Below are 16549 nucleotides of genomic sequence, written 5' to 3'. Positions count from 1 at the left end.
CCGTAGTTAGTGATGACAGTCCCCTTCTCCTTGAGTCTTGACTCCTTGGCAACAGTGCGTGTAGATATTTATATTCATGTTTACATTTTTTTTTTTTGGACTGGTTATTTTTTCTTTTTGAATGATAGAAGGGGGGATATGTAGAATGACAGAAGAGATGCAAAGAATAAAGTAATAAAGAGTGAATGTATTGTCAAAGTAGTATTTCGTAGCTTCGTAGAATCAGATAGGGAAATTTGCATGTGGTTTTCTTATTTGCCTATGAGAGTGCGAGAAAGAGCCTATGGTTCATGTATTTTTTTTTTTTGTGAATGTGTAACAAGAAGTCTTTCTTTGACCTCTGTTGAACCCACCACTGTGTGCGAGGTGGTGTGTGTGTGCGCACCCACCAAGCTTTTTTAGTACAGAGGTCTTTTGTTCCTCTCTGGTAAAGAAACTTATACAAGTGTATTCTCTCTCTCAAAGAAGCAATTCATTTTCACAACATGACAACATGGGGAGGTTTTATATTGCTTTACCATCACACTGCATCTGAAATAGAGGAAGTGTCACATAACTGATATTTTTGCTTGATTTCCTTCTCTTGACATGGTGAAATAACAGTCATTTACAAGAGTTCTAGCTGAATTGTGTTACTAATTTATTAATGGCTTGGGTGGTGGTGTCTGAAAGCATGCGTTTTAGACAGGCTGAAACCCCTATTTTTCTCAGGATAATAATGGATTCATGCACAAAGTGCTGGAAAATGTTTTGTTTCTGTGAGATTTTTTCCCCCCTTTTATTAGTGGCCCAAGCACAGAATGTTGCTATTTGGTATCATATTTTTATTTACCCTGAATTCCTTGGATCATGCTCTAGAGTTTCAACATTCCCTTTTGTTTTTCCCCCAGCATATCATTAAAATAAATAAATAAAAATTGTTAACTAGGCTAATCCTAGGTTTTAGGTGTGATATTTAACCCTACAGGAGTCAAACAACTATCAGATTAGTGCCAGGGTGGGGGTCTCTAAAGCCAAACTCTTGCTGAGAACTTTTACAGTTTAATGACCTCCCCACCCCCCATCCACCTCGGTCTTTCTTTTTCAGGCTTTCTCCCACTTTAACTATCCTTTTCTACCTTATTTTATCTGACACAAGATTGCAGCATTGTGTGTGCGGTGCCTTCACCATACTTCATTTTCACTAAAATTAACACAAAAGTTACAAAGTGGTACTAAATCAATTGATACAGTAACTGTATCTCTACTTTTAAATAAGAAGACTACAAGACTTGGAAAAATACTTTCAAGATTAAAAAGTATTGTAATAAAGTTTTATGTTTTTCATGTTGCTTTGATTGCTTAAAAGCATGAGATTAGAACAGATAGGATCAATGAAAAGATTCACAAAAGCCACTCACTATGTTTTTCCAAAAGTACTTCACACCTACAAATGTTGACTCTACAAATAAACAATTCATGTGACATTTCCTTTGTAAAGAAATCAGAGGATACAGGATTATGGACTTTTCATTCCATCCAAATAAGTTTAATCAGCGGAACAGTGACCATAGTTATGGCATCACTTTCCGGAAACTGCCTGGATTTAGTGCTGCACTTGTCTCTGATGAGTCAAGGCATTTTGAATGTGTTTGCTGCACATTTGGTCCCTCAGTCTTTGTTGTGTTTATACTGTAGCTTTATATGCACATTCATCAGTGTTTTTAAGATTTGTGGGCTGTTTGAATATGTGTGGGGACTGGTGAACTCAGTCACTGCTGCAGTATTTTTTTAGCATTTGCGTGTGGCTGGGTCATAAGGTCTTCCATTAGTCATGGTACTTTTGAAAGAGAAAGAGAGAGGGCACAAGCATACTGTTGTGTCTGAGTATAATAGGGAGAGAACTTCCTGTCTTGTATCAAAAGATTAATCAGTGGCAAAAACTTATGGTCCTTTCTATTTACTGTTTAATGCCCCTTATTTCTCTTAAATTCAGATTTCTTTATTAGTATACAGTCACGGCCAAAAATATCAGCACCCTTGGTAAATATGATCAAAGAAGGCTGTGAACATTAATCTGCATTGTTAATCCTTTTGACCTTTTTATTTAAAAAATTCACAAAAAATCTAACCTTTCATTGGATAATAAGAATTTTAAATGGGGGGGGGGGGGGTATCATTATGAAATGTTTTTTTCTCAAATACACGTTGGACACAATTATTGGCACCCCTAGAAATTCTTATGAGTAAAATATCTCTGAAGTATATTCCCATTCATATTCACAATTTTGAGCACTCCAGGGAATTATGAACATGAAATTATCCAGCCATGGATTCCTGTTTCATAGAAATATAAATAGGAGGGAAAACAAAGCCCAAATTCCCTTAATCATCCATCACAATGAGAAAAAACAAAAAATATATTTCTGATGTGCAGCAAAAGATAATTGAGCTTCACAAATTAGCTCTAATAAAAGTGGCTTTAATAAAAGAGCTAGAGCAGTGAAAATTCCCATTTCTACCATCGGGACAATAATTAAGAATTTCCAATCACCAGAAAATGTTACGAAACTGCCTGGAAGAGGACGTGTGTCTATATCGTCCTAATGCACGGTGAGAAGGAGAGTTTGAGTGGCCAAAGACTCTCCAAGGACCACAGCTGGAGAATTGCAGAAAATAGTTGAGTCTCAGGGTCAGAAAACCTGTTGTTTGGGAGGGTTTCAGGAAAAATTCTCCTAGCTCATCCAGAAACAAACTCCAGCATATTCAGTTATCAGACACGACTGGAACTTCAAATGGGACTGGCTTCTATGGTCAGATGAAACTAAAAAATTAGCTTTTTAGCAGCAAACACTCAAGATGGGTTTGGTGAACACAGGGATAAAAAGTACCCCATGTGTACAATGAAATATACTGCTGTATTTTTTTATGTTGTGGGCCTATATTTCTGCTGGAGGTCCTGGACATCTTGTTTAGACGCATGCAATCATGGATTCTATCAAATACCAACAGATAAAAAATCAACAAGTGACTGACTCTGTTAGAAATCTTATAATGGGCCATGTTTGGATCTTCCAACCGGACAATAATCCAAACACAAACCTCAAAAACAACACAAAAATGGGTCACTGAGCACAGAACCAAGCTTCTGCTGGCCATTCCAGTCCTCTGACCTGAACCCTGTAGAACATTGGTCTCAAACTCAATTCCTGGAGGGCCACAGCTCCGCACAGTTTTGCTCCAATTCTAATTAAACCCACCTGATCCAACTAATCAAGCTCTTCAGGATTACTAGACATTTTGACTCTCAAAGCCATGGGTCCCATTGACTGCCATTATATGACTGACAGACTGCAACGGTTTGAGTTAAAAATCTTTGTTTCTTTTCTACTGAAGAAAAAAGTCACCTACACATCTTGGATGCCCTGGGGGTAAGCAGATAAACATCAAATTAGATTTTTTTTGGGTGAACTATCCCTTTAATATTGGGAGTGATGTTTGTGGGCTGTGGTACTACAGAGATATTTCTGTGGATTCAGTTCAGTTGTGATTTTATTATGGCTGTAATAATTGCTAAATGGACCCCACACCAATTAGTGCTATAGGTAAAATTCAGATTTTCATAATTTCATTTAAATGGCATACAAGTACATTTAGTCATTTAGCAGATGCTTTTATCCAAAGCGACTTAACAAATGAGGACAATAGAAGCAACAATATGCAAGTGCCATGACGAGTCTTGGTTAGCCTAACGCAGTACATGTAGCAAGTTTTTATTTTTTAAGTTGTGCTAAAGTAAGTTTATGTATTTTATCCTGATCTGATTTGATTTATAGAGCCCATTCAAGACAGTATTGATTTAGGATGTTGTTTTGTTGTTTTAGGACCATTGAAAGCAGCAGATCAACTCTGAATAGAGTAAATATTATACTGTGTCATACAGTTACAGTCCTGGATTTTCAGATTGGTCCAGCAGCTCTGCTAATTCAATAATATAAATATTAAGTAAGTTTGGGCTGAGACTGCAGCCATGTCTTACTTTTATGAAAAGTATTCTGTTCTTACCTGCCCAGTTTCTAGTGCATATTTTTTGTATGTACATAAACATTTCTTTAGGTCACATACCTTGCACCATATACTTTATTCTCTCTCTCAAATAACCTTCAGATAACAGTTTTTTGTTTTTCACTATGAAGAACCTTTATTGCAGTGGAAAGTTTCCATGCATGTAAAAGGTTCTTCGTGGAACCAAAGATTCTAATAAAATAACTTTTTTTTTTTTTTTTTCAGAAATGTAAATTTCCTATTAATACTGATCATACTTATCTGAACAAACCCTATAATCTTAACTAATGAACTTTAGTACATACCTCATTGATACCGTATATCAGGGGTTTCCAAACTTCCATTCCAGGGCCCACTTAAACAGATATAGCGTACATCAAGACCCACCAAAATATGAGAAGTATGGAGAAAGGAAAAAACACACACTCTAGAAAAAGGCATTTTCACGCAAAGCTGCAAAACACATTAAATGTTTAGTCCTTCTGTAGTTGACATTCTCCTGCTTGATCACTGTCTTTTTAAGAACGATGGAAAGCTTTCTGATAACTTGATCACAGTCGATCAGAGCACTTGTTCACAAAGTGCTCTCTTAAGTCAAGTCACCTTTATTTATATAATGCTTTTAACAATACAGATTGTGTCAAAGCACTTAACAGTATCAAATTGGAGGATAGAGTGTCAGTAATGTATAAAAATAAGATCAAACACTCAATTTTCAGTTAAGTCATTACATTATTGAATTCAGTGATGTCATTGTCTAGATCAGTTTAGTTTAAATAGTATCTGCGAAATCAAATTGACGATAATCACTAGAAATTAAATGTCCCCAACTGAGCAAACCAGAGGCGACAGCGGCAAGGAACCAAAACTCCCTCTGTGACAGAATGGAGAAAAAAATCTTGGGAGAAACCAGGCTCAATCGGGGAGCCAGTTCTCCTCTGGCCAGGAGATTATTGTTTATTTATTGTTTTAATTAATTTTAAATGTATACATTTTTCTCTATTTTATATTGTTGCCATTTCTAACAATAATAGTATTATGTAGTTAGTTATTTTATTATATTTTTAGTTTTATTGTATTTAAGTCGAGGTCTTCACTGGGGATATGTCCCTGGGGCTCATCCAGGTGGCCGGCCTCCGCCGACGATCAGGGAGACATCATCTCCCGGCGCCGATCCACCATCTGATCCGGACACGGACTGAGAAACAGAATAAGAAAGAAACAGACAAATATTAGCATAGATGCCATTCTTCTTATGATGTAACGAGTACATCGTGTGTTATGGGGAGTGTTCCCGGTTCCGGTTGATCTAATTAATGCAGCCTAACAATCCTTTAATGGATTTGAATAATAGAAGCGTATTAGTGTGTTATGTGTAAGCCAGGTTAAAGAAAAGTGTCTTTAATCTAGATTTAAACTGACAGAGTGTGTCTGCCTCCCGAACAGCGTTAGGTAGATTGTTCCAGAGTTTGGGCCCTAAATAGGAAAAGGATCTGCCGCCCGCAGTCGATTTTGATATTCTAGGTATTATCAAATGGCCAGAGTTTTGAGAACGCAGCGGACGTGGAGGACTTAAGGACCAACATAGAGGGTAAAACCTCAGCACACAGTAGCTCTTAACAAATGGTGCCGTTAGCAGGGAGAGGTCAGAGGTCTGAGAACATCAGTGCTTTTGAGCTGTGGTGGACGTGGAGCTTGGGCTTCCTGAAGCACTTCACGGCATAGTTATTTGAACCTCTTGATATGAGCTATAATGGATGTGGTGCACTGTGGCCTGTCTAAAAGCAGACAAAGTGCACTTACAGCTACATTGACACAGCAATTGAACTCTATCCTGTTTGTGTATATCTAAATAATCAATAGTTTGCTTGTGTTTGTGTGTGTGTGACAATCTGTGTTCACAAAATGAAAACCCACATCCTCTGTCCCCTAATGTGGGTATGTCTTTGTCTAACTTGTCATTTCTCGCCTGTGTGTGGAAGTGTGCTGTCAAACCACATCCCCCACCTCTGTCCTCAAAGGTTGACATTGTGTGACAGCGAGTCTCTGCACATTTCTGGTCTCTGTTTGATGATGTCATAATTATGATGTATTGAGTTTGTTAGTAAGGTGAGAGCAGCGAGATAATAAGCATCATGTGTTTCATTGACTCATTGTTGTGCACTTCAGGGAAAATACTGACTCTGAAAATAGCAAGTTAAGCCCAAGTTGTTTAGAAAAGCGATGTGTGCTGTGCACTACCTAATGTACACACAAGTGTTGTTTTTATTTAATTGAGGCTATAGCATAGTGTAGTGTTTTTTTTTTTGTTTTTTTTTTATTATTGTTTTTTTATTTTGGGTTTTTTTTTTAGGTTTAGCTCATGCAAAAACGAAAAAGAAAATATTCACCCTTAAGCTGTTATAACCCATAATTACTTTCATCTTCGGAACATAAATGAGGATTTATTTATTCTCATCTCTCATTAAAGGTAATCCTTATGATTTAAGCATTTTTTTCTTTGTCTTCCAAAAGGACAAAGTTTCTTTTTATGATTAACAGAATTAATTTAGGCTTTTATTCACATATAATGCACATACATAATACACATCAAATATGGAAGCTCAAACACGAGTGCTTGATGAGAACTGCAAAACCATTTCCTTTTTTGTTGGTTGCCTTTCTGTTGCTTTTCTTGTGCACCTGTTGTCACTATCATTTGTACCAAAGCAAATCACTGTAACAAAGCACTTATGATTCCTAACAGGACAGATTGATATCCCTGAAGTTTAATTGACTTGATGTTATACTGTGATGATTAAGGGTTCCCTTTACTTTTTTTTTTTTTGCATATTAAATGAATGATGCATTTTATATAGCGCTTTGTGTATTGCTGTACACCCAAAGCGCTTTACAATCATGTGGGGGGGGTCTCTCCTCAACCACCACCAGGTGTGCAGCATCCACTTGGATGATGCGATGGCAGCCACAGTACAACGGCGCCAGTGCGCTCACCACACACCAGCTACAGGTGGAGAGGAGAGAGAGTCATAGAGCCAATCAAGTGTATGGGGATTATTAGGAGGCCATGATAGACAAAGGCCAGTAGAGGGAATTTGGCCAGGACACCGGGGTTACACCCCTACTCTTTACGAGAAGTGCCATGGGATTTTTAATGACCACAGAGAGTCAGGACCTCGGTTTAACGTCTCATCCGAAAGATGGATATTAAACCTATATATGTATACATATTAAATATATATTTGTGTTCAGGTTCTCATGGTTTGGCCTCCAGCGTGCTGTCTGCCATGCCTCCCGCTAAGACAGATCAGCTGGACTTGTGGGTGGAGTCAGGGCTGGATGGAAACGACCAGGTGATGGTCGACTTCCTGTTGCCCACAGGAATATACATCCAGATGGAGGTTCCTCGAGAGAGCACCATCCAACACATCAAACTGGTACGTGTGTTTGTGTGCAAGCAGATTCTCTGCTCTCTGTTCATTTGTGCTTCAAATAAAATAAATGCTGGTTACACTTTATTTTGATGGTCCCCCTTTACGCATTCAGTTGATTTCCTGAATTATTTTCTAAATGTTTGTTTGTATCTTTATGGGTTAAATTTGTTTGCTCTAGAGAACTTATCAATCTGCAGTGTGAAGTAAAGCCTGTTTAAAATGCAAGCATCACAGTTAATATTGTGTATACAATCTTCAGTGTAAATTCCTGCAGTGTACGTGAACATGAATGAAATCTTGTGGCATGTTGATCATTTTTTATTTTTTTTTGTAAGCAATTAGATATAAATTTTTCACACAATGGATAATGAAATAGAAACATGGGCTTTAATAGCCATATCTAAAATATTTGTTAAACTGTAATTTCATACTGTAACGTAATAAAATATATAATCATTTATGATTTTATAGGGATTTGAACAGAATCACTGTTACGGCGATTCACTGAACGAGCCGTATAACAAACTGGATATTAAAATCCAAAATATAGTGAAAATAGCACAGTAACAAAATTAAGACATTAACTTGTGAGCACAAAACACAAGATACTTCTCTTTTAAATATAAATAAGATTTTATTAAGACATGTAAACTAATCTAACACATGAACACAAGCAGAGAGAAAGTGAGGAAAGGATGAATTTAAGAGAATGGAAATGTGAACTTCCAAGTTTACAGCAATATGTTCAATTGCATAGACCTGAACAACCTTCAATCACTTATTTAACCCTCACTTTGAGTTTCTCAATGAGGCTAAAATTGATATTAAATACACCAATTAAATTAGAACCTGGAGGTGTTACTTGCTTGCTATGCCTGTGTTAAGGGGTTTCCTTTGTGTCGTCGTTGTTGCAGAAAGGGGGTTCCCCGAAGTGTCTGATTGGTTGAGAGTTCAGTAGTCGTGAAGTGACGTCTTGGGAAGCCAATGGAGTTGTGGCTGCTAGAAGTTTTGAGGCGGTCACAGACTCCAGTTGAACTCAGAGATGAGGGGTGGCGGCAAAACTTAACCGCGTACACGAAACTCACAACGGAAAAGAAAATAAAGTAAAAGGATGTAAAGACTAGGTTGGTTTTCTTCTCATTATGGTAGCAGCTGACACGTGGGCCAGAGCACGCTCAAAGAGCAGCGTCAAGACGCGGTGGCAAAAGAGAAGAAGAGGAGAAGAGAGAGGACCAAGAGGTTGTAAAAGAGCATTTTTTAAGAAGAAGAGAGAGTTTGATGGTGTCCTGAGTTTTTAAACTCTGCTTTCAGACCGTCCCATCTGGACATCTTGACCAATTAGATACTGTCCTTGCTCTGGGTATTGCTTTGTTTCTCTACCCCATCAATAAATCAACGTTATCTGTTCAATCAGAGGTCCGATCTTTACAGGCTCTTGCAAAGTATACTTTTGAACATGGTTTCTATAACAAGACTATGATACATTTGACAAAGAATTGATTGGAAGAAACATTTAAAGCATGATTTTTCAAACTCATACATACCAAACATGCATAAGATCCTTCAGCTATTCAATAATGATTAAAAAGACATACATAATATTTGATTAAAGCATGATAGTCTAATATGTGGGTTACAAACATAATACGGGGTTCTGCATAGAAATGTCCTTTTTGGATGATTTATGTGCATATGAAAAATAAAGTCTTTGTATAGTTCTATGCAGAACGAAGGCATGTTCTTTAGACAAAGGAATTTTGGTTTGGTCTGTCTTCTATGTGTGGGAGAAGTCAGTGACTGATGTGTCAGTGACCAAATTTGACTGTCTCCTTCCTGAATTGGAATTATCAATAAGTGTTCTTTTGTCTCAAAGTTGTAAGCTGTTCTGTGAAAAAGTTGGTTAGTTTGCTTGCTTCAGACTAGTGGTGCCAGAATCTAATTTATGACATTGTCCTGTTTCCTTGGGGCCTCTCTGAATTCCAGCTCCTCAGGTTTCAATGTTCTGATGCATCTTAAATTTGTCTGATATTCTACAATACATTGTTTTTATTATTAATGCAGTTAATTGCAAGAAAGTCTTGCTTTGCTTGAAGTGACCTAGCAGCCACATAGCAACACCCTAGTAACTGCTTAAAACATTTTAACAACCACAAAACAATGCCCAGACAACCACTTTTAGCATTCTGGTGGAATTTTCCAAAGGCAAGCACCACTCGCATTTTCTCACAGAGTTTTAGTTTTTAACCATTACTAACAAAACTGCAAGAGCATTTGAAAAGCAATTTTGATCAGATTATTCACTCTCATCCTCTTGCTTTTGTGTTTATCAAGCTGTTATGGAAGGAGGCACAGACATACCCTCTCTTCTCATTGCTGGGGGAGATGGAGGGTCACATGTTCGAGTGTGTGAACCAGGCAGCAGTGCACGAAGAGCTGGAGGATGAAACCAGGCGGCTATGCGATGTGCGACCGTTCCTGCCTGTCCTCAAACTTATCACACGTAACTGTGGACGTGCAGAGCGCATACTAGACTCTAAGATCGGAGTGCTCATTGGGAAAGGTGACACATATGTACATAATCACATGTATAATGAGAGCTGTACTTTTAGCTAATATCTGACTGGATGATACTATCTGGGATTTTTCAGTGACCCTTTCTGCAGGTTAAAGTTGTTACCCCAGTGAGTGACAATGAGTGACTGTCTTTTTGTGTATTATAAGAATATCATTTAGTCATTCTTCATTTGCAGAGCAAAAGTTGACAAGGCAACAAGAAATAAAATGCACATTACTTGGTATTAACTTTTCTTTTCTGACTATTTTAGTGTTTTACACATCTATGAACCTTCTAATGTGTGTCTGTTTATGTAATCTTTGACACACTTTTGGTACCAGCAATTATAACAGTAAGTGTGTGTGACTCAGCAGAGGCTGATTTGAGAGTGATTTATGATTGTTTGTTTGTATGTATGTAAGGATGAATCATCATGGGGCTATGATGAATTGTCATGCTCAGCCCGCAAGGCTAATGCACTCACACTCCACTGGCTGACTTTAAAACACACGCAAACACACATCATATTGGCAGCCTCTCTTAGTGGAGAGGATCAAATGAATTTTTAATGCTCTTTAAATGTCATTATGTGTGTTATCAGGAAGCCATTTGGAACCTTCCCCAGAGCTCTGTTTTGTAAACAAAACACACTGATGTCATTCACCAGAAACAGATGCTCATTAAAAGAATAGTCAAAATTTAAAATTGTCATCAGTTACTCACTTTTAGCTTTGCAGATCCATTGTATATTCTATTTTCTGTGAAACGCAAAAGGAAAAATGTTTTTTCTTCCATGAAATTTCAAATCCACAAACTTTCCGTGCTATATTGCTTAATTCACGCAACTAGTTTGTTGCATACATTTAAGCCTAAGTTGACTTAAATTTCTGCAAAAAACTGATTGCGTGAATTTCTCCTTGTTCCTCACACACAGCCACACTTCAGTGTAACACAGTGCAATTCTGTGAACTATTCCCTTCCCTTAATACAATAACACATTGCTTTTACTCCTTTATAAAACTCAAAAAAATAATGATTTTGGAAAACATTACAAATGCAAGTGTTAAAACCATTTTATCTGTGACAGTGGTTCACACTCTGCTGAGTTCATATAATTTTAAATTCAGATATGTTCTTTGCAGTGGATGTTGTTGATATTGTGAGAGTAAAGTCACAGAACTTTGTCACATGACACAGGTCTTCATGAGTTGGATGCCCTGCAAGACCAACAAGTAAAAGACTTTCGTTCCAAAATGAAGCGAATCAGCGAAGAGAAGATGCAGCGCATGCAGCTGATGTCGTGGGGGGAGTGGCTTCGGAGTTGTTACTCCATGCAGCTGGAGACAGGGTCATTGGAGAATTTGATTGACAAGCATGAGGGCGTAATCAAAATTACCATGCACTACGAACAGTCACAGGTGTGTAGTGTTATTTAAGTATGTAGTATGTTGCAGATGTCCTTACAATGGAATTAATTATCAGTTTTATCCTCTTATTTCTTTTTCTTTCTGTAGGACACAGCCAGCCTGAAAGTGTCATTGCATTGTACAGTAACTGAACTAATGGAACAGGCTCTCAAGAAATGGCAGACCACTCATGGCCCAGAGGAAGACATTGGTACCCGTAGCGATTATGTGCTGCGTGTCAGTGGCAGACTTGAGTTCCTGTTTGAAGATCACCCTCTTAATCAGTGCAAAGTAAGATACGTTGCCAGAAATAGTATGGAGCGAATGTTTTGACAATATTCATGAAACAAATCCAGTGTTTTGCAAATAAACACATTTGTGAGAAAATCAGCCAGCACGCATTTGTGAGAAAATCATGCCAAGTTTCCTCCAAAAGGCAAATGAGTCTCTCACACAATATATATATTTGTCCATACCTCTGCATTTTCTCTCAAATAGAGATTTGTATTTGCAAATACACTTTGCGTTTGTTTGAAAGTCGAGTTTTTCTTTGCAAAGCAGATTGATTATTTTGCAAAACGCTGGATTTGTTTGATGAATATTGTCACAATTCACTCCATAAAATAGCCTTGAAATGTCAAACTATATTTTCCTAGGTTCACTAATGTTGATATGGCAAACAACACATTACATACTGTTTTTAGAGCAATGGGAAGCTTAAAGTGTCAAGCTTTGCTGCATCTATAAAAGCATTTCTTCATTCAGATAATAAGTTTGTCGTCATTTACTCATCATCATGCTATGACTTTACATTTGTATGGCTATTTTTTTTGTAAGTAGTTAAAAGAGCTGTATATTAAAATAATGTAATAGTTTCTTAATCACTGAAAATTTTGTAACCAAAATTGTGTGAACTGTGACAACTGAACATTATAATGATTTTTAACATATTTCGTAAGTTCTTCAGTTGGGCTCTCCATTTGGGCCTGAATATGTCGTTTAATTGCTATTTGCGTGTTCACATGTAATTTTCATCATGCATCATATTACCACAGTCAGCTTTAGTGTAGTTCATCAACATTGTTATCATGCAAAATCCTCTTGAGAATGAGATATACAGTAACACCATCGTTATTTTTTGAAAAACAATGAAAAGAATTCCGCTAGTGAAATGTGTCGAACTGGTAAGTCATGCTTTACTAAATGTTGTGTACACAATAGTTTAGTTTCATCATGAGCCTAAAGCCAGTCAGGTGAGTGATCGTCGGCAGCAGTTCATCAAGGACATTTGTGGCATGTTTGGATCATTAGTGCGATGTTGTTTCAGGAAATACATATATAAACTCAGACCATGCAGACACATAAACACGCACAGTTGCAAACACACAGATGTCAGAAATCATTCATTTACATTTTACAACTTACTAAAAATTTATTGCATGGACCATGGTACCATCGTGGTACTTTGAGGTACTTAGTTGCCGTTTGTAGTGGCAAAATTATGATTCATTTTCTGTTTGATAACTCTAATATTAATATCTCTGTGTGTTTATGTGTGTAGTACATTAGGGATTGTTTGTTGGCCAATGAGAGCCCTCATCTGACACTGGTTCACTGTGACGTTGTGAAGGCAATGTTTGAGAAGGAAATCAGCACAATTGGATCAGTGCTTACGCGGAAAACTTCAAACCCTCCTCTACCGCTGCCCCCAAAGAAGAGGCCGCCAACGGTAAAGACATTTTTTGTTTCCTGCTCTTCAGATAATCAAAGGCAGCACCAAACAGCAATGCAAAAGTAATATTTTTTTCTAAACGGGTTTCCCAAACACTCCTTTCATCTTGCGTCTTGTCATTTGTTGTTCAGATAAACAGGCAGTCCCATCTCAAACTCAAAAGCCATTGGTTGAGGCAGAAGTTGACATCTCAACAGCTCAAATAAACAGAGCATTGTTTTTAAAGTGCCATAGGGTCAGCGATTTCACTCTTTAGACCCTTACGAAAATTAACCATGGTTTTACTACAAATACAACCAAAAAAACCATGGTAACCACAAATTAACCATGGGTTTGCAACATTAACCATAGTTTAACCATGATATTTGTAGTAAAATTGTGTTTATACAAATAGTAATCAATACACAATAAAAATAAATAAAAAAAAGTTGGTAAAAAGGGGGTAAGCCTAACTACAAATAAAATACTTGATAGATATATCATGTAAGTCGTGGTCATGTGTAGCATCCATTGCACAGTAGAGTTTGTTTCCTCAAACATGGTCTTGGGCCAATGAGTTTCAAAAATGTGTTCCAGGAAGTGAGTCAGGCAAGTGTGTCTTAGCACTGATCATGTGAGTTATTTTGCCGATGTCAGATTGCTGACCTCTGCAAAACTGCTGGTGTTAAACCAAACCCCTAAGGGGCTGCGTACAGTATGTGCATTTATGTGAATGTCTATGTGTTTGAATTAGTGTGTAACATTTCAGAGGTTGCCGTTTCAGAGGTATAGCAACTTGTATGGTGATTTGGCACTTCAGCCACACTTAATGTCTGAATATCATTGCATTAGATAAAATAAATCCAAAATATCTCTATGCAATGAAATTGTGCTATACCTTTTCACAGAATTTTTAAATGTTTAAAAATGGACTTTTCGGAGACACTTTTTTTTCAATGACTTTTCAAGGTGTCAGTGTGATTTTACAGGATGCCAGGTCCTCACGTTCATTAAGTTCCCCGAAAATCTTTTATTTGCAATTAATGGCACTTCAAAGACAATAGAGAGTATGTATTTGTACCAGTGTAATGTAATAATTTTATTGTCAGAATTGACTCTTTTCTTTTATCTTTCTCTTTCCTCAGCAGTTACATACGTGTGTTTGGAAGGTTCATTCTCTGTTTAGAATTAATCTTGTGAAAGGTAATAAGGTGAACGCTGAAGATGCTGCTAAGGTAAACATCACCACCTCTGGATTCAAAATAATCACTAACCTTATACAAACCTTTATCTGCCTCCTAGTGGCTCAGAATCAGTATTACATTAAAATGAAAACGTATTGTGCATTTATGGTCCATTCCAAAGTAATGAAGACAGATTTAATGGTAATTCCTAACTGTTTAACATGTCGGCAAATTGGTGGCTAATTTGTTTGAATTTGTATGATCTCATTCATACATTTTCAAAAATCATATAAAATCAAAATATTTTCTCATGAGATTGGGTTGTTAATGTCTATATAGTTCAAGTTATATAAGTTATCAAGCTATATAAGTCTATAGAGGACATGAAATAAGTTAAACAAAAACAGAAATATAATAATAATGCATAAGTTCAATGTGCTTTTCAATGTGTTGCATTTCTTTAGCCTTTAGTTCTATTTAGGCTAATGCATTTGATGCATTGGTTACTCCAGACAGTATTTTTAGAGTATCCCTCACTTCTGTGTACAGTATATGCCAACTCGGCACATGTACATAGTAAAAAGATTTCCAAACAACTTTTACGTTTTAGTGTATAACAATCTTTAACACTTTACGCATTATGCATGTTAGCATATTGTGATTGAATTGTTCACCGTGTTTGAGCAAAGTAACATCCTGTTATGCACATAATGCTACAGGCTTCACTTCATATGTTAATCTAACCGTACCCTTTTTTTTTTTTTTTTTTTTTTTTTTACCAAATCCAAATACCTTGTCTGGTATAATAATAACAATAACATCAGTAAAATGTCTATTTTTATTATACCTGGATAGAAAGTAGCATTTGCACATAACTTAGAATAATGTAGTCCATAAAGGATTGTCATACTAATTTTTCTTTTTTTCTTTTTTTTTTTTTTTTTGTAACTTGGGTATGTCTAGATCCAAGTTCGAGCAGGGCTCTTTCATGGTACAGAGCTGTTGTGTAAGACAGCAGTCAGCAGTGAGAGCAGCAGTCGATCTGAGCATGTGTGGAAGAAAACACTGGAATTTGACATCGCTGTTTGTGACCTGCCCCGAATGGCTCGCCTCTGCTTTGCCATTTACGCTGTTATGGACAAAGTGAAGAAACAGAGGTCAACCAAGAACACACACCTGAACAAATACCAGACTATTCGCAAGGCGGGGAAAGTGGTGAGATCAACATAGCTTTATTCATTGCACGTATTCTTAAGCGCTTGTGTACCAGTGCTCAAACCGACTGTCTTATGTGTGTTATGGGAAGTGTTGGGGAAAGTTACTTTTAAAAGTAATGCATTACAATTTTGCGTTACTTCCTAAAAAAGTAACCAATTATGTTACTTAGTTACTTTTTATGGAAAATAATGCGTTACGTTACTTTCGCATTACTTTTTAAATATGAGCAGGGCTTGATTTGTTTTTAATATAAAAAGTTATTTATAGCAAGTTAAAAAGTTTATAAATGCCCTTTCACACCAAAAGGTGTAATGAATAAACCTCAGGCTGAAGTAAAAGTAAATTCACGTCTGTCCAGTAGAGAAGCAGGAGAAAAAGGTTCAATACTCTTCAGCAATAAAAAAAACAAAACAATGAAGCACATTGTTAGTTTATCTTAAGTAATTTTTGCTTATTAGTATGGTTGAACTGGATCATCAAAGGTCAGCAGCAAAGACATTGGTTAATAAAATGGGATTAGATACATTTGTGTTGTTTAACATTTAAATACAGGTTTGTTAATTCATTTTGATGAATACTAAAACTTTTTTGCAAGTGGGCTGAATTAATGCACATTCACATTTAGTGTAGAACTACAGTAACATCATGTTCACACACAAAGACAGGAGACTTGACAGTCAAATGGGAAAACAAAGTAACTGGCGTTACTGTTTTTGAAAATTACTGTCAATTAAAAAGTAATGCGTTACTTTTTACTAGTTACTTGGGAAAAAGTAATCTGATTACGTAACTCACGTTACTAGTAATGCGTTACCCCCCAACACTGGTTATGGGCGATTTACTAAAACAATATTTGGGGATCCCATGCCCCCAAGTCTTGTTTTTTATCCTTTAACAATAAGACTTGATTTAAGGTTTAACAGGTTTAAGGTTTAACAATCCCCATCCACCCTCACCAATTCAGCCAGTGATGCTTACACATTAACTAATCATATGTT

General features: G+C 36.8%; 1 protein-coding gene across 2 annotated transcripts in view; it reads left to right on the top strand.

Moving 5' to 3' along the window:
- Window positions 1-16549, top strand: part of LOC306854315 (phosphatidylinositol 4,5-bisphosphate 3-kinase catalytic subunit beta isoform-like) — a 47483-nt gene that overhangs the window by 14455 nt on the left and 16479 nt on the right. Inside the window, exons 3-9 of one of the 2 annotated variants that reach the window (XM_079392214.1) lie at window positions 7297-7481; window positions 9810-10038; window positions 11230-11450; window positions 11547-11729; window positions 13000-13167; window positions 14295-14384; window positions 15297-15548. In XM_079392214.1, the coding sequence (XP_079248340.1) occupies window positions 7332-7481; window positions 9810-10038; window positions 11230-11450; window positions 11547-11729; window positions 13000-13167; window positions 14295-14384; window positions 15297-15548 (1293 nt within the window). In that variant the 5' untranslated portion in view covers window positions 7297-7331. The remainder of the gene's footprint in view (window positions 1-7296; window positions 7482-9809; window positions 10039-11229; window positions 11451-11546; window positions 11730-12999; window positions 13168-14294; window positions 14385-15296; window positions 15549-16549) is intronic. The other variant, XM_079392215.1, reaches the window with a different exon arrangement.

The sequence above is a fragment of the Barbus barbus genome, assembly GCF_936440315.1.
Source record: "Barbus barbus genome assembly, chromosome: 34".
NCBI classification, from domain to species: Eukaryota; Metazoa; Chordata; class Actinopteri; order Cypriniformes; family Cyprinidae; genus Barbus; species Barbus barbus.
This window is presented reverse-complemented; position numbering and strand designations above follow the sequence as displayed.